Below are 23804 nucleotides of genomic sequence, written 5' to 3' on the forward strand. Positions count from 1 at the left end.
GTGAACCAAGGGCATAAATAAATATAATATGGAATAATAAATAAACGAACAGTTAACCAGAAGCTCAATTCTTGTTAATAGTGACACCAGGAATCTGATCCAAAGGCACCAATTTATCAAATCCCCATTTCTCCTCACCTTTCCTAATTTCATAGTACTTTTTAAGATCAACCCCATGATTAGGATGCTTAACAAAATTGAACCAAGGAATGAAAGCAAGTAACATCTGCGAATGATTAGAGTTTCTCGAAGCAACATCTTGTAAATACGGAGACAACGATGACTGGTCCACTCCGTATGGATTCTTTCCCTGTGATAAAAGTCTCTTGGTCTCATATCTATCCTTTTCCACTTCCTTTGAGTTCTCGGTGATACCCCAGAATCTCTTTGTAGACTCGTTGTACGCAAAGTAGAAACCTCCAATGAAACCGAGGAGGCCCGCCGCTCTCAAAAACATCGCTGGTGGAGATTTGAATGTTCTTCCTGTTGCAGGCTCGTACCTTTCCATAAGACGGAGAAGAAGAGGTGCAAAAGCAGTGGAGCCGGCCCAAATGGCGTAGTCAGATGGCCTAAAGTATTTAACAACCTTACCGAACTCCGGGTCTTCGTCAATCACCTGTAAAAAGCATCCTTGTTAGTAATCCGTCCAATAATTCTTTTCTTATTCGTTTACTCACCTCGTATTTTTCCATTATGCGCTGTTTAATGGTCAAAGCAAAAACGGTACTGTCCTCAATTATCGGTTGACTATATTCATTTGAGTGCAGGACGAGACCCAAAAAAATTTTCTATTCCGTAATCACTTATCTCATCAACACAGGGAAGAATTAGAAGGAGCTGGCTAACTCGTTGGTATATATTTATTTACATTATTTCATCCAGTCAAAGCTTGCTGAATTTTGTGTCATTAACTTTCTGTCTTGAAATAATCATGCCCAAACGTAAGCACCCCTCTGTTACATTGACCATACATCGGCACGCTAAAGGAGAGGATATCGACGAGCTGCCTGAGGTGGAAACTTTGATCGGCTCTGATGATACTTTCTCCAAGAAGAAGCTACAAGAGTTCATCTTTGGGCTTGTTGCAGAAGCCATAAATTTGAAGGACGATATAACAGGGGAATATATTGCCGGACCATTTGTGAAGCTACCTTCAAAGAAGTTGTTTCCTGATTACTATGATATTATCCCTCATCCTATATCTTTGAACGAGATCAAAATCAAAGCCAACTTGAGAAAGACGAGAGTCGCCGACTATCCTTCTCTCTATGAGTTTGTGCAGATGTTTAAATTAATGAGTGATAATGCTGCCACATACAATGGTGCTGACAGTGTGATAGCGAAGGACGCCAACCATATCTTTGAGTTTGCCAAGGATAAGTGCGAGGAGTTTTTCAAGAAGAGTTCTACTGATGACATTGACTCCGAGGAAGTCACCGGCACAGATATGGATATTTCCTTTGTGAAGAATGAGCCAAAAGCAGATGAGACGACAACATTAACTCCTACCGATACCGTTCTTGCTGTGGAACGCGAACCTACCTCTGATGAGACGGACTATTCTACGGAATTATACAAGATTATGAAAAGTGTCATAAACTTCAAATCCTCCCATCACAAAAACAGCACACGCCTATCACTGCCATTCATAGAACCTGTGGATGCTCGGTCATATCCTGATTATCACACTATCGTCAAAAAGGGCATGTGCTTCAATGATGTTGAAGACAACCTAGCTAAGGGAGAGTACAGCTCAGGAAAAGAGGCAGCGCAGAGGTTTTTGAATGATGTGAATTTGATATTTTCCAATGCTTGCGAATATAACGCTGCAAATAGTGCTATTTACAGAGATGCGCTGTCGTTGAAGAACTTCTTCAACAGGAGAATGACAAAATTCACGGCCCAAACTCAGGCAATAAAGAAACGCGGTCGTGGTAGACCTCCTATTTTTGCTACTGAGCCCAGGGTGGAAGATACAACGAAAATAAGTAGCGTTGTCGCTGCACTTCCTGAGGTTAGAAGGGTGCCCAAGCGAAGGGGCAGAAAGCCGAAAAGGCAGAAACCATGGGAATCTTTGAATGCCGGGGACAATGATGATCAAAGTATTTCCGCTACTGATTCTGGGCTGGTTGGTGCATCCGATGCTGCTCCTTTGAATACTATTGCCGCTACCACTATTGGAAATACTGAAGACTGGTCAGCGGCACCAACTACGGCTGCATTAGACGTTCCAGGTTTCATTAGAAAACATGACGTTGAGAAAGCAGAGGATTTCTCTGCCGTTGACGATATCACAGCTTTTATCAAGCGGTTCACGTTCTCGTCTGCCATAAAACAATACAGTACGTACACATCCGATGTTATGCAATACTTTGAACATTGCATGATAGAACCAGCAGGCAACTCTACGATTGGAGGATCGACATATTCGATAATACTACCAGCAGAAGAGATATTGGGCCAACCGCTGATTGTATTGGTATCCCTTCAAAATCGTATTATTGATGAGAAATACACCACAGAGCTAAAAGTGAATAAAGAGATTCTGAAACCACAACCATTGACTATATCCTATGACGAAGAGGACGAGGATGGTGAGTTCGTGGCATGCAAGTTTGAATTCAAGTTGGGATTAGGTTTAAATCTTTTTGAGTTCCAATTGAAGGTTCCATTCCCATTGAAAGAATCAAAGATAGAAAGAGAAAAAGCTCATGATCCGACCAGAGTTGGCACCGAGACTGAACGTGGAAGGGTGACGAGGTCTGCTGCAAGAAAAGGAGGAGACGAAACTACAAACGAAACACCCCCGGAAGACGACGACGACGACGACAGCAGCACAGAAGATATCAGAAATGAAACTCAACAGTACTTCCGAGAAATGGTAAAAGTTTGGGTGAAAATTGCTTGAGTTCGAAGCAATATCATCCTGCATAATGTACATGTGTATTAAAATTACCTATTCTAAAGCAACTAAAAGTGGTCCCACGGAAGAGGTGTCAATGGAGGTGAGCTTATCCATCCTGTCAGGTCCTAAAGCCTCATTTAAATTGTCTAAATCACGCTGGACCTCTTTCTCCACTTCACCTTGATCAACCGGCTCCATTTTTATGAAGTCTCCATTAGTAGTACCGGCAGTAGTACCATTGCCTGTACCTGTGGTCATATGACTCATGCTTGACATAGTCATATCTTGAGTAGGTTGCGGCTGCTGCTGCTCCGAAGAAAGACCAGATGCCGAAATTCCAGGAAATGGTTGTAATTGATTCGACTGCATAAATGTTCCCAAATCTATAAGATGATCATTGGCTGAATTGAGAATACTGTTCAACTCCTTATTGCGAAGTTCCAGCTGGAGCTCCTCCTCAGCCTGAATTTGTTGTTGCTCATTGTCTCCTAACAAAGGGGAGTTTTCATCCACACCCTGATCTGTATCTTCATCATAGCTCCTTAAACAGGAAATGCAAATACCCATAGCAAAGGAATTATCATGCCATCAAAAGAATCTGACCGCTGAGCTTGGACTTCAGAAAAACCATTGATGATTCGCGGTGCAAGGATGCGAGTTTGTATAGTTTTTTATTCTATGTGGCGAAAGCAGTGAGTATAGGGCGAATTTCTCAGTATGATAAATAGCTTCCAAGTCTGTCAATCGACTTCTTCTTCCATTCGAGATTTCTTATAAGAATGCCAGGACTAAGTTTTGAGAACTTTCAAAGAAACGAGTATCTGGTGAATCAGGCTGGATTCAAACCACCAAGAGCTACATCGACAGGTACCACCATTGTGGGCTGTCGATTCAAGGATGGTGTTGTTATAGCAGCAGATACTAGAGCTACGACAGGACCAATTGTGGCCGACAAGAACTGTGAAAAATTGCATAGAATATCTCCTAAGATTTGGTGTGCTGGTGCTGGTACTGCTGCTGATACAGAGATGGTGACACAATTGATTCAGTCCAATTTGGAGTTGCATTCGATGTCTCTAAACAGAGAGCCTAGAGTGGTTTCGGCCATGCAGATGTTGAAGCAACATCTATTCAAATACCAGGGTCAAGTGGGGGCATATTTAATCGTGGCTGGTGTCGATCCTACTGGACCACACTTATTCTCAATTCAAGCCCACGGTTCAACAGATATCGGATACTACATGTCTCTTGGCTCGGGTTCTCTAGCTGCCATTGCAGTTTTGGAAAGAGACTGGAAGCAGGATCTTAGTAAGGACGAGGCCATGAAACTTTGTGCTACAGCTATTCAGGCTGGTATCTTTAACGATTTGGGATCCGGTTCTAATGTGGATATGTGCGTGATGGAGATGGGAAAAGATGCACAGCTGTATAGAAGCTTTATGACGCCAAATGTTAGAGAAAAGAAGCAAAGAAATTACAAGTTTGCCAGAGGGACTACTGCTGTGTTGCGTCAAAGTGTTTTCGATATAGTCGAAGTGGTCAAGGAAGAAGAAATACCAGTGGGATCTTCCGATGCCATGGATGTTGATCATTAAGTATATAGTTGTATCTTTATACAGGTTTTTACTGCTTCAATCCATTTAGTACTTTAACAGTACCTTCCACTATGGCAGCATGCTCTTTGGAATGAATTCTAGTCTCGTAATCGTCGACAGTTTCCCCTTTGATTACGGGGATTTCTTTCACAATAAGCGGCTCTCCCTTATCCACCTCCTGAATAACGTAATGGATCATGCATCCTCCTTTAGTCACCTTACCCTGCTGACCGGCTTCCCATGACCTTTCAATGGCATGAGTTCCCTCAAAAGCTCCAGGCAATGCAGGATGCAAATTGATTATGGGAACATCAGCCTCACTCATTGGTTTCAAGAACTCATTGGAGAGGATTAACATCCATCCGGCACATACTATCAACGATGGCTTACCGAGCCTACTAAGAATAAGGTCTCCCAAGTCTTTGTTGAACCGTCCTCTAGCACATGCTCGCCCCTCTTTATCTTCTTTGGAAATATTTTGATAGTATTCTTTTAATCTATGAACAGTGGTGGGAATATGGGCTTTGGCTGCTCTCTCTAAACCATATGCTTTGGCAGATGAGGATATCACATGAGTGATATGACCCTGAATTCTACCGCTTTCACAGTTATCGATCAATGCCTGAAGATTGGTACCACTGCCAGATATAAGAACTATGATGGATGGTTTACTTGACATGATCTATAGAGCCGAGAGAAAAGGTAACTAACTGTCAGATAGAAATAATATGTTCATTTAGTTCTCTCTTATTTTTCATCTCCAAAATTGACTATGACTCGGACTCGGCTCGGACTCGTATTCTTCTCTATTTTAAATATTTTATTGATATCCTATACTACTTCGTGCCAGCCATCCAATTTTTCATATCCTTATACGAAATATGGCTCGTCTTAAACAAGTCTTTTTCAGAGATTTCCAAACCGTTCAAAAACTCCCGATTACCTCCACTAAACTGATCATTGGACTTGTAACTGAGAGCACTAATCTCACTGGCTCGCGTAACAAACATCTTACTGATTAGTCCCACCAACTCTGTATCATTGAACAAGTATGACCATTTAGTCACAATCTTGTAGTAGTAAGCATATGGAGCCAAGCTAATTCGTAGAGGATCAGATTTAATGAAGTTGAGAAACTGCTTAGAGAAAAACTCAGGTTCGATCAACCTGATGAAGGCCTGCTTATCTGGACTATTTTCGTTCTCTTCCTCATCGTTATCGGCGTCATTATCCTCACCATTTTGTGCCGCACAAATTGCAAGAATATTGGCAAGCCATATAGGTAACTCCACTTTATCGTTTTCTTTAATTGGGTCTCCTGGCCGTCCATTCAAATACCCCAATCCCGGTATACTAAAGTTGAACTTGCAAGGTAATCTCTAAGATTTCGTTAGTAAACAAACAGTCACAATACATCCTGTTTTCAGACATACCTGTGAATCAGCTAGTATGTCATCTATATCATAATATGACATGCTAATGATGCCATCTAAAGAGAAAAAGAGAATGGTATTTAACTACTTGAACGCGTCAGAATTCTAACCTCGCTCACTCTACAAAAAAATCTGCTAAGAGTTCAATTGCTAACCGTATGTTATTTTATATTTATCCCACTATTATAGGCATTACTGAAGTAACTCATCCCTGAAATGAGGCTTGACGTTGATGAACTTGGCCAGACTTCTGTCATTCAAATTCTTAGCCTTATTTTCTCTTGCCCACACCCTTTTCTGCTCTTTATACTGCTTCTTTTCAAATTGTGTAGCCAAATGTCTAGTCTCTGCTGCCATAACAGTACCCTGACCTTCACCAAGCTCTCTCTCTGGTGCCAAGTTCTGTCTCCACACTCTGGCAAGAGATCTATGTCCGGCCACCAGCCCATTAGGTAAATGCAATCCAATTTCACTAGCATAAATAACATCATCCGCGTTTGCAAACTTTCCACTCTCCTTTTCTTCTTCTTCTTCTTCGTCGTCGTCGACATTGTAATCATTCGACACATCTTCCCATTCGTCATCGTCGTTTTCATCATTATCTTCTTCCTTGGTTTTTTTACTGTATGTTGAGGAGAAGTCATAAAATTTTCCAATCTCATACTTCTCATCTTCCGTTTCATAAGGAATCTTGCAATGCGACTTGGCTAGCATATGCTGTCTAATACTCTCCAAATTTCTTCCCTGGTAATTGCAAACAAGGCAAACATTACCATAACCAACCTTCTCTCCTAGATATTCGATCAATCCTTCTTTATTCACAAGATATTCCTCTTCTGGAATGTATAATCCATGCTTCATGAACATATGCTCAACGTTAGTATCCAAGTCCTTACTTTTGGCACCACAAAAAATACAAGTATCCAGCGGAATCTCAACTCGGTTCTCCATCTTTTCCTTTAGCATCTTTTCTTCCAATTCTTCTTCAGTCATATTAGCTTCTTCTCCTAGAATAGTCTCTTCATCTTTGTGCATACCAAGAATAATCTTTCTTTCTTCAGCCTCAGTAGACTTATTTTCCATAACCAATTTACCATCCTCACCAATCTTCACCGTTCCTCCGGTACTAGTCATTCTCTTTCTGGCTATCTCGAATAACTGTCTTTTCTTCTCAAGTAATTCTTCCTTAGCCTTCTTGCGCTGTTCTTTCTTAGTGCAATACTCATCTTCCTCTTCATCATCTTTCTTATCTGCCAAAGTTGCAACCTTAGTATCGAACGTATCTTCAGAAATAGGAGGGAGTTGCGCCACTCTTCTTTTCAAATTGTATCTGTGCCATTCAGTTTTCATGTGTTCCCTTTGGTCTTGTGAAGCTGTAAACGCAAGCTCACAACTGTTGCATGTAAATCTATATGAAGACGACATAGCTAAGAATTTCCAAGTAATTTCAGGGACTTCAAATGATAAAGGAGAAAAGTCAGCTAATCGTGGATCATAAAAGACAGGCAAAATTTATAAGGAAAAAAATTTCGCACTGACAAAAAAAAGATAAAGAGATCACGGGACTCAACATCACATGGTCAAGTCTAATCCTGCTATGGAACCTTTTTTGGCAAGCTCTCAGGCTCTGTGGGCCTTGGAGACTCCACAAAGTACTTGTATGTCAAACATTTAGCAGTATCCCATCGATTGTTAGGATCCAAAATAAGCATTCCACACAATAAGTCCAAAGCACCTTCAGTAGCGGCTGGAAATCTATTTCTAAGCTCTTGCCTTGAAGGAGGTGGATACATAACCAAATTGTTATAATTTGGAAGATGAGATACACCAGGCCAAAGTTTCTCTGTAGGGGTACCTAGTGCTTGGAACGTCACCACGACTTGGTCATTATCGTCTTTGCCAGGAAGATAGGGGGTTCTAAGCATAAGTTCAGCAAAGATTACACCAACAGCCCACACATCTATTGCAGTAGAGTAATGATGAGATCCGAACAGAAGCTCTGGAGCTCTGTACCAACGAGTAACCACATTAGAGGTGAACCTTTCGTTGGGAGATCCCAAAGCTCTAGCCAAACCAAAATCGGCCAACTTTAACTGTCCTGTAGGGGAAATCAATAAATTACTAGGTTTCAAATCTCTGTGCAGAATTCCGTTTCTGTGGCAGTGATTGACACCTCTCAAGGTCATTAAGATCCAACTCTTAATGTCTGCTGAAAGAATAACTAACGACTTATCATTGATAATAACTTCCATATCTGACGGAAGAAACTCTAGAACTAAGTTTAAATTCTTACCAACATCTGAGAACACGTCTATAAGTTCTATAACGTTTTCGTGACTCAGCTCCTGTAAGTATTTGACTTCTCTAATTGCAGACATATCTAATCCATCTTTAAATCCTCCAGTCTTTATTTCCTTAATAGCCACATCTTTGCCACTTGACAATTGTTTGCCCAGATAGACAACAGCATATGTACCTTCACCAACTTTGCGATCCTTGGTGTATCTATCCGACATTTGATAACTGACTGGCCCAATAATTCCAGCCTTTGTTCCTTATTATCGATGTTAGAATTTCACTTCGCTGCATCGCTTCATGATTTCTGAATTTTTAGAAAATCTCCGGAGATAAAAAGAGAAGGGGCCGTGGAGGCGAAGTGCTGTTTGAGGAAATGTTATCAGTGAGGCAGACAAATTAGAACGATTTTTTTTCTTTCTTCCTAAGTTCAGTTTATTTCTTTAGAACAGAACATATATCCTTTAATTATATGAAGTTGCGCTCAAGCTCCACCACGTTGGTGGCTCTTTTTGTTCTCATGGTGCATGTAATGGCCTCGACCATCAATAATAAAGATACAGGAGCATATGGAGAGGCAAGCGATGATAAGGGCAGAGGCCTTCTCGACTACAGAGAGGGCAATGGCGATGATGATGACGATGGTGTTTCCTTAATTTTGGTGATATTTTTAGGAATGGGCAGTGGATTCTTCCTTATTATGACTTTAGGTTCCATTATCTTTCTTGTACACTTACTTATCCGTCGCAGAGGAATTCGACTAACGAATGAAACTCCGGGTTCCTTAGATGATGCCGAACAGGAGGCTGAACAGGATCGCCGAGCATTGAACGAGCTCCCTCCAAATGAACAGGAGTTCTATTTCCAGGCCAAAGACTTCATTAAGCTAAACACTCCTATTAATTATGATTTGACTCTTTCACAGTCACTGATCATCCAGGAGAAGGGTGTTAAAGCTTGGGAGTTCAAACCAAACGTAGAGAATGTGGATCTAATCAAAGTTACTAATAAGACAGAGGTGGAGTTCTTACGGGACACTCACGAACTATCTGTCCAAACAAACTTCCCTATACCCAAACAAAATGACGTTTACTACTTTGAGACAAAGGTTTACGAGCTGGCAGATACTGATAATAACCTCATATCCATTGGCATATCTACATTTCCATATCCATATTTCAGGCTTCCTGGAAGGCACAAATGGTCCATTTGCTACGACTCTACCGGCACTAGAAGGTATAACCAACCCTTTCCTCTCTCTACATCGACAGGATTAGGTTCTTTTCCGGCTTTAAAGCAGGGCGATGTTGTTGGCTGCGGAATCAGGATGCATAATAGAACAATATTTTGGACTCGCAACGGTAAAAAGCTTTCCGAATCCAAAATTGGTGGACACATCAAAATGCCCAAGGAGTTTCAGGTGTATCCTACAATTGGCAGCAAGGGCAAGTGCAAAGTTGATGTCAACTTAGGGCAAATGGGCTACGTATTTATTGAGGCCAACGTTAAGAAGTGGGGCTTCGGACCTTTGGAAGGCAATGAAGTGCCACCTCCAATGTACACCAAATTTAATACTGATGTTCTGCTTGATAGCAGTGACTTAGATCCCGCAGATTTGAATTTGCGTAATGGCGATTTTCCTCCAGACTTCTATGAATCTGTGGCAATGCCTGCCGAGTTTACAGAAAACGATAGTGATGATGAGATTACTCTTAGAACGATGCAGCAAAGTAATAACGGGTTGTTGCCTGATGGTAAATCTGTGAGCTCTTTTTCTCCTGTACCACCTCCAGCCCATCCTCCATCCTATACAGATGTCTTAGACGAGGAGAATACAGAGGCCGTTAGTGTGACAAACGATGTGATACGTAGAGAGAGGGATAATATGACCTCGAAAACGGACAGTAGTAATGAAGATGCGATATAAAGATCTAGATCTCACGTGCGTTCTTTGTGGATTTAGGTTGGGTTTAATAATAATAATAAAAAGCAAATGCTAGCGGATTAAAGCTATAAAACAGAAATCGTGTGGTATTATTTACAATGCCACCTTGCATGAACGTGCCATTTCCCACTTTCCTCGTTAGGCACCACTAATCGCCATTCACCCATTTCTCGCAAGGTTTTCCTCACTTCCCAGGTCTCGTCATCGATTCTCTCCAACTCTGAAAAGCTACCGGACGGAGAGATCAGCATGGATCTAAATTCATCCAAGCTTTTATTTTTCTGGCTAGAACAAACCTTAATAATAAATCCGTAGGAGCCAGTAAGAGTCAAATTAGAGATTTGCGGCTCTTTGATATAGACGTCATTAGAGGCTAATGTGCATGGCAAGGGGCTGACGTGACACCATTCAACTTCACTAAATTTCCCCTTATGAAAGCATGGAACGGAAAGAAGCAAAGAGAATCCTTGCCGTAGTTGGCGATTGTTCATTTCAGTGCCTTCGCTATTCAAAAGTTCTGTAGGTCTTCCATAACAGCAAATGAATCCTATGGAGCAATTAGGTGGTAAAGTAGCTTTGATTTTGGCCATTCTTCTTCCTGATTTCCAGTACATTTGCACAAGCGCTTTCTCTGGAGCATAATTAGTAGTGTCTAAGGGCCGAACTAGAGCTATCACTTCAAAGTCAGTAGGAATTTCAAGATCAAAGTCGATCACTTCATAATCCTGCAATCTAAAAATAGCCTGATTAAACTTGTAAAGTCTTAGTCCGTTAGTAATAAAGGAGGGATACAATGGTGGAAGTGCAAGCTGCGCCAATGGATCCAAAGGTGGAACAATGCGTTGGCTGTCCACATGCAATGGAACGTGTGTATAAATAAGATCCAAAGGTTTGGCAAGAAAGTAAAAATCAAAGTGTTCTTCTAATGCCGTGCTGTCGGGCACAACAGTGAGTTCACGGGTCACAACATTGTTTGTAGGATTTCCCAAAGCAACATCAACGAGCCGATACTCGCCGTCTATTAAAACAGAAATCCAAGAATGATTCAAAGTTAGCAGGCCTTTATCATCACACAAGTGGTCATCATTATAATCAAATGGCCTTTTAAAATAACCGAGGATCAGCTCGACATTCATATCAAGAGCACTCGACATAATGAAAAAGAGCCAAGTAAGCTGATGAGAGCTACATTGACCCGAATATACTATATCTTTGATGGTTTCACCCCCTGGCATGACTTTGGTACTCAGCTTTTCGTTATCTAGTGCGATAAGTTTGAATCTAGTCGTTAGGAAAGTGTAGATGGCCCGCAACTTTTCAAGAGGTGTATTAAAGTGGCCATCAATACGCTTTGTTACAATCTCCTGTAACGAGACAAATCTGTCTGGTGGCAGATGATCTATATATCTGTCCACATAAGCCAAAGGAGTAGAATCGAGGCCGTAATTTCTCTTTGTATTGGAAACTACCTCATTTTTGTTAATTGTGCTGAGAAACTTATGCGGCTGTAAGATTAAATCAGGCTCTTCTTCCAAAGTCCTTGCTTTTCGGTGTGCTCTGTCATTTCCTGTAAGTGTTTTAACCCTATCAAGCTCTATCTGAGTACTCTCCTTGGCAGCAAAGAAATCATCAGGAGTTTCCGAGAGTCTTCTTCCCGAGTTATCAAATGAGATCTGAGAATCCATCAAACTGAGTGTGGCCAATTTCTCCTGAGATGTCTGAAAGATTTGCTCATCCAACGAAGGCCTCTCAATCTTGGTGCCTCCACCTAGCAACTTTTTGAAGAAGCTCGGCTGCTTCAACTTGTCATCATCATTGAGCATTCTGGACAACATATCTTGACGATCAGTTTCGCTCATGGTTTGTCTAGGTGTTCGATGCTCTTGATGCCTCATGTAGGAGCCAGCAGAGGTGGCACTAAGATCTGAGTAGCCAAAGGCAGACGAGCTATGAGTATCAGAGGAACTTGTTGAAAGGTCCAGTAGCTGTTGAACATATGATGATCGCATGCTTTTTCTGGATGCAGTTGGGGATTCACTTTCGTATCTATGCTTAGGGGGTATTGGAGGTAGTCTCCTCAAGACATCCTCATCGGTTTTTTCGTTCTTGTGCTCTTCAAAATCAGAGTATGAATAACTTTGATGTTTCAACGAAAATAAGTCTGAATTGGGCGAACCTGATCCAGAGGAGATCGAGTTTGGAGAATAAACTTTACCTCGATCTCTTTTGAGTTTGCTAAGAGATTGAGCTGAATCAGACCTTCCAACTGTCAGACTCCCACCATATTGCGACATTGTAGAGGGAATCGATGGAGAGGACGAGTTTTTCCGAGAGTATCTGAATGAATTAACGCTGGTAGATCTAGGGAGATTGCTGTAACAGCTAGCATTCTGACTTCTATGAGATGCATTCTCCTTAATATGCAGCACCTTGGCATGCTTGGAGGAGAAACTTCCAAAAAGCTTGGTTCGGAGAGATTTTCCATAGTATAAGGAATTGTCAGGGCTTACTCTAAGAACTTCAATTATGTCACCTTCTATGAATCCCAAGTCCTTAGATTTATCCTCACCACCCCAACTGTAGATGGCCTGCACTTTAAATGGTGTGTCCGCTGAGCTGGTCATTACCGGTGGTTTAACCTGAGTAGTCTTGGCCTGAGCGAAAGCAAAAAATGTACTTCTGTCAGAGTATCAAGGAACAAGGTGTTTCTCTTAGATCGTGAGAAGACGCCAACCACCTTTGAAAAAAAAAGGAAGCGAATCAAGACATTTAATAATATTTCCTATTTAGGAAATACATCAACATTGGCATTTTATGCCTGTTGCCAGCAGGTGTATATTTAGCTTCTTTTGATTTTATTATCTATGGATATAATATTTAGGAGATTAGTATTGGTATCTGTAATCAGGGTTATGGTCACCTTTCATGACCTTTTCTCTATCTGAGAGGCTATTCCATTTTGCCTTGTAGTCATCCTTCTTCTTTCTGCGCGTGTAGATCATGAGGTTGACCAAGTAGGCAAGCATACATATTATGGAAAAGGCATTGAATCCAAGGCAGATAGACAAACCCTTAGTGTAATCTGGAGCTTCATTGTTAGGAAAAATGAAGCTCGAAACGATTCCGCCTATGTTACCAAAACCTATCACGAAAGCCGTACCGACACTCTTTCTAATGTGACCGGTAAAATTCAAACTCATCCAGCAGATTAAAACAGGCATAGAAGAGTACAATCCCATTGCTACAAGAAAGCAACCACCATACTTCAAATTATTATCATCCCCTCCAGCAATAATCATGACGAAACCTACAATAGCAATGACGGCAGCAAGAATGGCAAATGGAGCTCTGATTCTGCTTCTGTCGGAGATGAAGGCAACAATGATAGAAAATCCAAGAGATGCCAACCAGGGATAGATTGAATGAGCCTGTGCAGCCATAGCGGTGAAACCAAGCATTTTGATAATGGTTGGAGCAAAGTATGCGTAAGAATAAGCCGGCACAATCAAGGAGAAGTACGCAAGGGCAGAGATATAAACGAAAGGTTCCTTCATCACTCTGGCAACATCTCCCCAGGTCTGCTTGATTTCAAATCCAGATTCACCAGCAAATACTTCCAATTTACTCTTCAAAAATACACGCTCGTGAGGTTTCAAGAAACGAGCCTCTTCCGGGAAGTCAGGAACGATAAAGAATAATAAGATGGCAAGACCAGCAGTGATAGCACCCTCAACAATATAGATCCACTGCCAAGAAGCCAAACCATGGACGCCGTTTAGATCCTGCAATCTATAAGCGATAGCACCAGCGCAACCCCCGGCTAGACAAGTACAACTAAAGAAAACAGAGAAACGACGTTGTGACTCACTTGTCGTGTAAAAGTTGGCCATAATATAGAATATCGAGGGAAAACTACCGGCCTCAAACACTCCAAGAAGAAAACGGCAGGCCACAAGACCCCCGAAACTGTTGGAAAATGCCATACATATGGTAATTACGCCAAACAAAAAAATCATCACACTAAGCCAAGTGTGAGGCTTGATGATCTTCAACATATAGTTAGAAAGAATTTCAAAAACGATGTATGGAACGAAGAAAACAGTGAGTGCGATGTTGAATTGATCACCATGAAGTCCAAGAGATTGTTCCATACCGTAGACCTTAGCATTGGAAATATTAACACGGTCAAGAAATGCAAGAAAGTACAAGAGGCAGAATGGAGGCACGACACATAAGTCAATCTTCCACATGAGTCTTCTGTGATTAATCCCTGCTTCTTTAGCAAGAGTTGCAACTTTCTCCTCTTTCACCTCATCAGGGAGCGATAGATCGACAGCGAGAGCTTGCCGTTCCATATCATTTTCATTTGACGTGGTCACAACATTATCTTCTAGTTTCTGTATTGAGTCCTTTTCCGAGGTACCCATCATAGCCGAAGTGAAATATCAAAAGAAAAAAAACGTAGAAAGAACCAAAAAGAACAGAGATCAGTACAAGTTTAACTCCACCATAACTTAGGGCCAAGAATAACGAATTCTCAGCTCCTTATGTAGCGGCTACGGTGACGATTACTATTCGTCGGGACACATCGATGGATGAATAATGCATGTTCTGTGAAAATTTTCTTCGTTTTATCGGGAATTACTTTTTTTGCGGGGAAAACAAACAGATGAAGAGAAATTTGAAGCATTTTGGTAACGATAGATGTTGCATGACTCATCATCTATGAAAACAATTCCAAAACTGGCGAAATTTCTAAAAACCAGATCTGTTAGACGAAGTAGTTCGTAGTCGTCAGCAAGAGCTTAGATGAGGCAGCAAGTATCGAGCTGGAAAACCATCTATCTCTTCCACATTTTACCGTCCTTAGAGCAAAGCACAACCATAATCACAATACTGATGAGTTAGTTACCCGAAGGTTGTCTGCAAAACACCCCAAAAATGTACATCGTAGGGCCACATCGGGCGACGCTCGGGGAAGAGGAGAAAGTTTATATCGCTGCCGCTCCGGAAATCGGTTATGAGCCCTTAGAGGGGAGCTCTCGGTCTCATGATCAACATAAATAACTTAAAGGAGAGAATAACTGATGAAAGACTTTCAAACAAAACTAGATAACTAGAGCATGTAGATAAGGATAGAGAAAGATGATACCGGATATGACGCCATATTTATAAATACATGAATATGTACACTACAAAAGAAAAACGTCCGATATCCGGACATTACCGCCTCTAACCGTTTTCCGAGAACTACTGAACCGGTCAGGACTGTGAAAACCCCCAGAACAGAAGACCAGCACGGACAAAGATAGAGTTTTTTTTTTATCGGGGCATCTATTGTCTATTATCATTTTTCCATATCAGATATATTATACGACGATAAAATATATTTGCTACTTAATTAAAACAACTTTCAGGTTCTATACCATAAGGCGTCACACGTAGTAAAGTAATATGCTGTATTTACACGCCATTTCTGGTTTACATGATCACACAGCAAGATGATTCATGCTCTGGCTTCGACTTGGCGGCATCTTCCAGTGAGCCAGTACTCTGGTCATTTCTCCGACCCGATTGTAACGTCGCACTTAAGCTATTCAAATGAGCTGGATCCTTGTCACCAATGCACTCATTTTCTTGACTTGAAGGGTCTTTATCCGTATCAAATTCCGAACCTTCCTTCCTATCCACAGTAGTCCCAGAACGGTCTTGGTAAACCGCATCGATGCTAATTCCCTGTTCCAACCTCTTCTCTAATGCAAGTTGCGCAGCAATCTTGAAAGCCTCATCCACATTATATCCAGATTTGGAACTGCACTCTATAAATCCATTCAAGCCAAATGCTTTCATGAGCTTCTCACCCGAGCTCCTTGGCACTTGTCTATGGTCCTCCAAATCAGATTTGGTACCCACAATCAAAGTTTTCGGAAGAGTGCCATTCTTCCGTATTTTTTCTTTTCTTGTCCTGAACCTGGAACACCTTAGAAAAAGATTATTGTAGCTGGCATCTTCACTTATGCTGTAGGTTAATATAATCACATCACTGTCTGAAAGCTTGATGACTTCTTCCAAATCGTCCGAAAGTTCATCATCCACCGTATCAAGAATATCTAACTTGTATCTCTCTCCGTTATCTAAGTCAGCAACTCCTAGGTAATTATCCTCTAAGCTGGGATCAAGAGCATCCGAGAAAGAAGACTGAACAAATCGGAGAACTAGAGATGATTTTCCTGTACCTAAATCTCCTACAACACTAATTTTTAATGCATTCGACCCCTGGGTAACCGTTAGTAAATTGCTGCTGGGTGACTAACTGCTGTGCAGCTTTAGTTGACAGAAACGTACCTTTTGCATTGGTTTTTCGTTAAATAAAATGCTAAGAAACAAATATCTAAAGTTCCGAAATATAAAACAAATATGCCAAGCGAAGTGTAAAATTCTGAAGTAAACAGGATTAGGGGCTTTGAGATATCGAAGAGACTTTATACCGGACAAGCTCCCGCCTTACCTCCTCCCAGCCCTGACAGATTATGAACCGTCTGAGAGTAAATAAAACGGTTTTTCCTATTGGTCCTCGTTTCTTTTTCGGTATTTGCGCTTCAAATTTTTTTTTCCTTCCTTTCATACTCCCTACTCTCGTTTTTCATACTCCACTCAGCCTTCTAGTTTACTATAATAAGCACGACCTTGAGTTACATCTTAAATATATTTCTTTAGTATGATTCCCTAGTAAAAAAAATTAGCCTATCTAGTCTAGTTTTCTTACCCCTTTATTGCAACTGCAGAGTATCATATTTGTATTTCTAGAACTCTGCTCGCATATAATCTTTAGCTTCTAAAGCATGTTGCATAACTTCAGGGTTTCCCGATCAGGAAATCAAAATTTTTTTTTGACAGAATGAGACGTAACACTGGTGACCAAATGCTACATAGCTCGTTTCTTTTTGTTGTTGTTTTATTTTTTAAGGATTTCTCCCGCTTTCTGGCCGACTACCTTCACTTATGACGCCCGTTTAAGAAGCGAAAATTGGGTGTAAATAGATGGAGGGAACAACATATTCAGGGCCTAATGCATTGCTTCCTTCTTTCCTTTTCTCTTTGGTGTTACTAGGCAGTAAGAAGGTTATCCCCTCGGTACAACCTGTAGTCTGATAGAAAGTCGGCGGGTATTCTTTTGAATTGTAATATTTATGCTATCGTTAGTTTTGAGTATGTAGTACCTATTAAACTAGTTGATCATGTTGCTTGCTGTCCAACAATCTAAGGCCGTCATCAATAACCCTGCAGCAGCGATTGAAGGTAAGAGTTCCCCCCTTAATTTTGACTATCTTCACGAAACAACCGCCAAAACCGTATTGTGAACCAATTTGGTCTTCAAAAATCACTTTGAATATGCCTTTATTCCGCTTTCTGCCAGTGAAAGCACAGGCCAACTCATTCTCGTTATCAACAGACTGCACAATCCTAAGGTTGGTATATTTGTTATCTTCATCAAGCAAAAATGCTTTGGCCTGCTTGGAAGTTAAATAGTCTTCTTCAATATAGTACTCGTTTAATACCACGGGAAGGAAATGCTGAGCACTGGTCTTTCTTCTCACTAAAGATTTATTTCTTTTACGCACCTTACTCTTGGAGCTCTTCTTGCTTCTGTCAGCTTTCGGCTTTTCCAGCAAAGAGCTAAATATTCTTTTGAACCAACTAGGACGTTTGGTTGGGACCGAAGTATTCAGAGATGTAGCCACAGATGATAAAACTTCTGGTGGCCTTGCACCTGGTTCGTCCTCCTGGAATTGTATTACTCTACCTTCTAGATCCTTTTCCCTGTGATTAGAGCCTAAAACGGGATCCATAGGGGAGACATCGAGAGCCCTGTGCTGAAACAATGAGCCAGCCTTGCTGGCTGTAGAGGCCCAAGACATCCTTGCGGAGGCAAATAGACTATTGCGCTTGCTGTCGATAGGCAAAGCAGTACTGTTTCTTGCCTTAGATGTGTCCTTAATAGCACGTAGCACAAAACGATCAGAATTTTCCTCTTCATTAAATATGGTGGAATTTCTTTCCATTTCCTTTTCATCATTAATTGGAGGAGTATCTTCTTGTGGGTCTGCAAACAAAGAAGCTCTTTTTTCCTCCGAAATACGAGGTGGGTTAGTGGTGGCTTTCCAGAGTTTCTGCTTCTCAGGGGTCAAACTTAATCGCTTATCAGCCGTTTCAGGCAACTCATAGTTAGAACCATTCATTAACGAGCAACGGATAGTAGGGTAGACATTGGGAGATCCCTGTGTAGAGCCAGAATCGGCCTTCCTATGGACCTTTAACTGAGATCCATTTGCGATACTATCGTAGATGAAGTTCTTCTGAAAAAAGGCCTCATCGGCATCGGCGAACTTATCATTCTCGGAGGATTGCACGTTTTTCAAATGAACAAAACGATCGTTAGAGCTGTTCAGAATAGGGACTTGCACCGCAGCGTGAACACTGTACGACATATCATAACCAAGTAGGGAGTAATCAATTGACTTACCCTCCTGGTGACTCTTTCCATTTGGAGTTCCCAGCGACGAAGGGTCGGTACAAGTTGTGGCAGCTGCCGTAATAGCAGAAACCGGCCGAGATACGGATCTGATTCCAGCCACTTCACCATCATTCGGAAATTCCACCTCGGGAACTGCCAAATGAAACTGTTTATTTGATTGCTTTTTATTAAAATCATCAAGAGATATCATTTGATGCTGAGAATCAAGGAAAGATTTTAGATTTCTGGTAGAGTTCGACTTGAGTGATTTCATTCCAGAAAAGCTTCTAGTGAGAGTTGGGTTGGTTTCCGGCTTGTGCAAGGGAACCTCGACAGACACAGTGGCTGTTGTATTGCTTGTAGTGACACTTGCATTCGCAAGTCCCAAATTGCTACCAGAATCTGCTGAGAGGCTCAAGTCGATACTATTAATATCAATACCCAGCTTCTGGAGTGCCAACGAAGCACCCGTAATATTCTGGGTTGAGGGGGCAGAGGATATAGCAACCTTTTTCCCGCTGATCTTTCTTGCCTTCGGGTCTAAAACAGAGACAAAGCAGTTATCTAAGGAGGTTGTGTGCAATGTTTCAGAAGCACTAACAGGTAGTTCTGGTAGCGGCGAATAAATAGAGGTGGCCTGAATATCGGCGGAGGTACTCATACTGTCCGATGCATATGATTTACGGTCAGAGGTAGAAGTATGATAACTAGATCTCCTTTTCTCTTCAACATGCTGACCCATTGCGGGTTTCTTGGCCCCTTTTTTGGGATCATCCCCCAACACAATTCCTTCAAAAATTGTATCAACCAAATATCTGAATTCAGCCATATCGGAGGGATTAAATGTGATCTTCTTCTGCGTAGGAAGAGCAAAACAAATATTGCTGGATTCACCAGACTTTATACTGGAGAAAGATATGGATTTATTGAACAAGTTGGACGCCTTGAAAGGTTGTGGCACCCGCTTATTTTCATTGAGACTGTTAAGGCTCCTTTTCTGAAGTGGCCGCCTGCGCTTCTGTGGCGAAGATGACGTGGCAGCAGGTTTCAGAGAATTATTGGGTATCTCTTTGACAGACCGCTGAACGATATTTCCACTTTCGTTCTGAATAGTGGTCGTGACAACCGACGAGGTGGACGTACTCTTGATGAGAGCATTGGCAATGGCTCTCCTGCTACTTCTTCTTGGTATTTTCAGTAATTTCCTAGGCGACGGCGGTAATCTGGACACGGGTACGCGTCTGGATTCATCGTCGGCTCTTCTTGCACTGCTAAAATCAAAATCCGAGATCTCTTGTTTCACATGAGTCTTTTTATAGTTCTGTAAAAGATAATAGAACATCTTTTCGGGGGTACCACCACTGCTTTGTAGCTTGGTAATAATTGATTCGCCGGGAACTCCATGCCAAAGCGTTTGCAAGTTGTGAAAAATGTCACGATCCGGAGATGTTACAGGGGCTGAGACATCAAGGTTGTCCAATTGACGTGCTATGGAGTCTGTATGCTGATGTTGCTCCAGTGATTCATATTTTTTCAAGAAGGGATGAGAAGATATCTTGTCAATAGAAATTCTATCGCTTGGCTTCACCTTAAGCATGGACCAAATCAACCCTTTGGCTTCTGAGCTCAGTGCTGAAGGCATGTGAAATCTTCCTGCCTGCACCTTCATGAGAAGAGTACGAATACTTGGATCGTCAAACGGTAGATGTCCGGTTAGTAAAGCAAATAGAATTACACCACATGACCATACATCACTTGGAGAGCCATGATAAGCCTTTCCGGCAACAATTTCCGGAGACGCATAATGAGGAGAGCCACAAGAAGTCTCAAGAAGTTTCTGACGCGTCTCCAATGCAGCCATTCCAAAATCAGCTATTTTGATGTTCTTATTGCGATCAAGTAGGATATTTTCAGGCTTCAAATCACGATGACAGATCTGAAATTTATGACAGTAGGCAACAGCATCAATAATTTGGCGGAAGTAATGGGCAGCCTCTCTCTCAGTAAGTCTGCCATGATTAATAAGATAGTCGAACAGTTCACCCCCTTCAACATATTCTAAAACCAAATAAAGTTCATTCTGGTTTTCCCACACATCGTATAACCCCATGATATTAGGATGAGATATGAGCTTCATGATGATTATCTCCCTTTCAATTCCGTAAGGCAAACCATGCTCATCAACACGCATTTTCCCCTTGGTCTGTTGCTTGCCTGCGGATTTGGGAATGATTTTTATGGCTGCAAGTCGCCCCGTAGTGCAATGCTTAGCCAAACGCACACGCCCTGTTGATCCCCTTCCTAGAGTTCTGCCTAATCTCCAAGGGCCAATACGATTCTCCGCCATTCTCTTAGATGTATTTGGTCTCCGTGACATTCGATTATCTGCTTGATGTACGCTGGCTACAACTCTATCAAGCTGTGCAGCGGTAAATGTGTTGGTGCCAGAAATGGCCTTTTTTGCTGCTTCACGCGCAAATGAAGAAATGGGCTGCTCGTTCTCCTTATGAATGCCGTTCATAACAGAAGCAAACTCAACACTATGAATCAGAAAAGGGAAAAGAAAAATGCTAATCAATTTGTTCAAGATCAATATTCTCAACCGGCAGCAATGTGCTTAACTGAAGGCCACTTCAATTTCTGGAGTGGAAAACGGAAATAGGAAAAAAGAAATCTGCAGCTACGCCGAAAAAAAAGATAAAAAATAAAAAAAAAGGGGGCAATGTAAATATCAAAATATGCATACTATACGAAGCACAATTGAGAAGCGCGTTTGTTATGTAAGCGATTATCTAATTAATGAGGCCACAAACTAGAAGATGTGTGGCTCAGTTTATTTGTATATATTGAATAACAAGATAACGAAAAGAAGAAACGAAAATAACCCTATGAGGCTTTTCATAAGCTTGATTACATGTGTTCAAAACGAATCCCTAGTAGCGGTGGGAGTAGCGGTAGCTTTACGGTTGACCAGAGCATGAATAGTGGCATCATTATGACTGGATATGCTGGTAGTAGCATCATGATTCTGGAAAAGTTCGCCAAATCTATCTTCAAATTCCAGTCTAAGACGTCTTAACCGAACCAAAACATTTTCTAATTTACGGAAAAGATCCATTTGGACATTCACCTTCGAAAAGCCTTCGTCCTCAATTTCTGGAGTCAATTCTGGTTTAGAGAAATACTCCTTGATGATCTTATTGATCTTGGAATATATTTCGATGTATTTGAATTCCACCAAGGACAAATCCGTCGTAAGTTGGAAGTATTTCAAAGCCAAAAAATTTTTAAAGTCAGGAGTCATTGTGGTAACTTTCGGTAAATTCATACGATCTAGTAAATAATATACTCTAGATCCGTCCGGGTACCGATCCCCCTTAGCTTCCTTGAATGGAAGTTGATCCTCATCTGTAATCTGTACTGTTTCGATCGGCAAATCTTCCACCGTATTGATTGATTCAAGTTTTTTAGCAGAACACATAGAAGGCGACTTTCCATGATTATCAATACCGTCACTTGAATCAGACTCAGGGTCCGTGAATGCATGTTGCTGCGTATCAAACGTAGATTCGCCCGAATTGCGGCGGATGATTTCCGTCACGTTGTTCTCGGTATCTCGTGTAAGACACCAATCTGGTATCGTCTTAACTGAATCATCGTGTGATAACCGATGAATCAGCTTTCTAAATCGTCTTAGGTTGTGCAAATATGTCTGTTTTTTGTCGTTGATAGTGGCAGCGCTTGGGGCACTGTCGCAATCCGACACTTCCAAGTTCGGATGAACCATAAAGATTTGCATATTGTAGTGTAATTTTATTGATATTGGTACTTTTGAATGGGTGAACTTAGAGGTAAAGAAAAATGTGTTACTACATTTTACTTATAAAAAAATTAATCGTGGGGAACAATAAGCTTTATATATATGCATACACGAAAAACTAAAGGACGTAATCGAAAAAGGAAGGTGGGCTGAGGAGGATCCCTGAGTTGGCGCACGAAGGCGGAAGCATTAAGCAAGGTGATGTGTTATCGGCGTAAAAACTTAATTTGATTCCGAAGTGCAATTATATTCGTCTATGAAGCAATCATCACTAATCATCTCTAACTGACAAAGTCCGAGAGTCTCTCGGAGTCAACTGGCAATTCTTTACCGAGCCCAAGAGCTGAGCTCGGGTTGTTCTGAGGCTCTATCAAAGAAACCATAGAAAAAAAAAATAAAAAAAATAAAAAAAATAAAAATCGATGACGCAATACTTTGCATCACTACTTCTAAGTCATTCTACAAGATTCTCATAGGCAGTCAAGACGTTGCAAGCATTGCTGAAAGGAGTGCCGTGTCTAGTGTGTCTCATGATTGCTTGTTTGCTTAGGAGCCCCTCTTTTCATGTAATTGGCTTTATTTTTATATGCACTTGTCACACTTAGCTAAATCTAATCAGGTGAGCTTATACTGACTGAAGTCATCGGTCGAGTAAAATCTACTGTGGGTAACCTGATTACATAAAAAGAAAAAGAAAATCCTTACACTGAACTTCATACTACGCCTTATTAAATTATTTTTTTCTGCATCAGAAATTGCCACGCTCTTCTGGATTTGTACTTGTGCACTTAGGCTATAACCGTATCCTTCACCAATAATTATGGCTAGTAAGTATTGAATGGAGATGACTAACTTTCTTACGTGACTTGTTATCTGTCTACTAACCAGCATTTTTTTTTTGTACAGAAGCTAAGGCTAGAACTACCATCGTCCAGCTAATCTCTACGGCGAAAACTGGCTACAAGAGAACTCTTGTTATACCCAGAACTGCTAAAGAGGTTACACAGGTGAGATACGATCCAATAGCACAACGGCATGTTATGTTTCTAGAATCCAAGAAGAGAAGAGGTGCAGAGGCACGAAAGCCTTTGGATTTCTCTAGGGGTGCCTTTGATTGGAAGAAGAAATGAGTAGTTAAGTTGTATTCGTTACCCGAGGTTTAGTGTGTATATAGATTTTAATAGAAGATAGTCAGTGATTAAATGTATGGTGTCGTGTCGTGACGTGGCTAGGTAGGTGACTCTGATCTTGAAAGGCATATGCGCGTCATCTGGTTTGTCGTATACAATTTACCCG

The 23804-nt window shown here is 41.2% G+C and overlaps 14 protein-coding genes across 14 annotated transcripts; 3 read left to right on the plus strand and 11 right to left on the minus strand.

The window, feature by feature from the left end:
* Window positions 1-64: 64 nt before the first annotated feature.
* FOA43_000615 (uncharacterized protein) lies at window positions 65-692 on the minus strand (the record flags this gene model as incomplete). Its single annotated transcript, XM_038920942.1, has 2 exons — window positions 65-630; window positions 674-692. The coding sequence occupies 2 exons, from the start codon at window positions 690-692 to the stop codon at window positions 65-67; spliced, it is 585 nt and encodes a 194-aa protein (XP_038776870.1).
* Window positions 693-931: 239 nt separating this feature from the next.
* On the plus strand, window positions 932-2908 carry FOA43_000616 (uncharacterized protein; the record flags this gene model as incomplete). Its single annotated transcript, XM_038920943.1, has 1 exon — window positions 932-2908. One exon carries the CDS (start codon window positions 932-934, stop codon window positions 2906-2908), a length of 1977 nt encoding a protein of 658 aa, XP_038776871.1.
* A 48-nt stretch (window positions 2909-2956) lies between these two features.
* Window positions 2957-3472, minus strand: FOA43_000617 (uncharacterized protein; the record flags this gene model as incomplete). The annotated part of the gene is made up of 1 exon (XM_038920944.1): window positions 2957-3472. One exon carries the CDS (start codon window positions 3470-3472, stop codon window positions 2957-2959), a length of 516 nt encoding a protein of 171 aa, XP_038776872.1.
* Window positions 3473-3684: 212 nt separating this feature from the next.
* Window positions 3685-4500, plus strand: PUP1 (proteasome core particle subunit beta 2; the record flags this gene model as incomplete). The annotated part of the gene is made up of 1 exon (XM_038920945.1): window positions 3685-4500. The coding sequence occupies one exon, from the start codon at window positions 3685-3687 to the stop codon at window positions 4498-4500; it is 816 nt and encodes a 271-aa protein (XP_038776873.1).
* Window positions 4501-4528: 28 nt separating this feature from the next.
* Window positions 4529-5179, minus strand: FOA43_000619 (uncharacterized protein; the record flags this gene model as incomplete). Its single annotated transcript, XM_038920946.1, has 1 exon — window positions 4529-5179. One exon carries the CDS (start codon window positions 5177-5179, stop codon window positions 4529-4531), a length of 651 nt encoding a protein of 216 aa, XP_038776874.1.
* A 157-nt stretch (window positions 5180-5336) lies between these two features.
* On the minus strand, window positions 5337-5975 carry FOA43_000620 (uncharacterized protein; the record flags this gene model as incomplete). Its single annotated transcript, XM_038920947.1, has 2 exons — window positions 5337-5879; window positions 5934-5975. The coding sequence occupies 2 exons, from the start codon at window positions 5973-5975 to the stop codon at window positions 5337-5339; spliced, it is 585 nt and encodes a 194-aa protein (XP_038776875.1).
* Window positions 5976-6125: 150 nt separating this feature from the next.
* On the minus strand, window positions 6126-7358 carry FOA43_000621 (uncharacterized protein; the record flags this gene model as incomplete). Its single annotated transcript, XM_038920948.1, has 1 exon — window positions 6126-7358. One exon carries the CDS (start codon window positions 7356-7358, stop codon window positions 6126-6128), a length of 1233 nt encoding a protein of 410 aa, XP_038776876.1.
* A 170-nt stretch (window positions 7359-7528) lies between these two features.
* KIN28 (TFIIH complex serine/threonine-protein kinase subunit kin28) lies at window positions 7529-8449 on the minus strand (the record flags this gene model as incomplete). The annotated part of the gene is made up of 1 exon (XM_038920949.1): window positions 7529-8449. The coding sequence occupies one exon, from the start codon at window positions 8447-8449 to the stop codon at window positions 7529-7531; it is 921 nt and encodes a 306-aa protein (XP_038776877.1).
* A 251-nt stretch (window positions 8450-8700) lies between these two features.
* FOA43_000623 (uncharacterized protein) lies at window positions 8701-10155 on the plus strand (the record flags this gene model as incomplete). The annotated part of the gene is made up of 1 exon (XM_038920950.1): window positions 8701-10155. The coding sequence occupies one exon, from the start codon at window positions 8701-8703 to the stop codon at window positions 10153-10155; it is 1455 nt and encodes a 484-aa protein (XP_038776878.1).
* Window positions 10156-10262: 107 nt separating this feature from the next.
* On the minus strand, window positions 10263-12984 carry FOA43_000624 (uncharacterized protein; the record flags this gene model as incomplete). The annotated part of the gene is made up of 2 exons (XM_038920951.1): window positions 10263-12852; window positions 12977-12984. 2 exons carry the CDS (start codon window positions 12982-12984, stop codon window positions 10263-10265), a joined length of 2598 nt encoding a protein of 865 aa, XP_038776879.1.
* Window positions 12985-13058: 74 nt separating this feature from the next.
* Window positions 13059-14603, minus strand: FOA43_000625 (uncharacterized protein; the record flags this gene model as incomplete). Its single annotated transcript, XM_038920952.1, has 1 exon — window positions 13059-14603. One exon carries the CDS (start codon window positions 14601-14603, stop codon window positions 13059-13061), a length of 1545 nt encoding a protein of 514 aa, XP_038776880.1.
* A 1051-nt stretch (window positions 14604-15654) lies between these two features.
* FOA43_000626 (uncharacterized protein) lies at window positions 15655-16527 on the minus strand (the record flags this gene model as incomplete). The annotated part of the gene is made up of 2 exons (XM_038920953.1): window positions 15655-16449; window positions 16519-16527. The coding sequence occupies 2 exons, from the start codon at window positions 16525-16527 to the stop codon at window positions 15655-15657; spliced, it is 804 nt and encodes a 267-aa protein (XP_038776881.1).
* An 869-nt stretch (window positions 16528-17396) lies between these two features.
* On the minus strand, window positions 17397-21065 carry FOA43_000627 (uncharacterized protein; the record flags this gene model as incomplete). The annotated part of the gene is made up of 1 exon (XM_038920954.1): window positions 17397-21065. The coding sequence occupies one exon, from the start codon at window positions 21063-21065 to the stop codon at window positions 17397-17399; it is 3669 nt and encodes a 1222-aa protein (XP_038776882.1).
* Window positions 21066-21608: 543 nt separating this feature from the next.
* Window positions 21609-22487, minus strand: FOA43_000628 (uncharacterized protein; the record flags this gene model as incomplete). The annotated part of the gene is made up of 1 exon (XM_038920955.1): window positions 21609-22487. One exon carries the CDS (start codon window positions 22485-22487, stop codon window positions 21609-21611), a length of 879 nt encoding a protein of 292 aa, XP_038776883.1.
* Between the last annotated feature and the right edge of the window lie 1317 nt (window positions 22488-23804).

This window comes from Brettanomyces nanus, chromosome 1 (genome assembly GCF_011074865.1).
Source record: "Brettanomyces nanus chromosome 1, complete sequence".
Lineage (NCBI taxonomy): Eukaryota > Fungi > Ascomycota > Pichiomycetes > Pichiales > Pichiaceae > Brettanomyces > Brettanomyces nanus.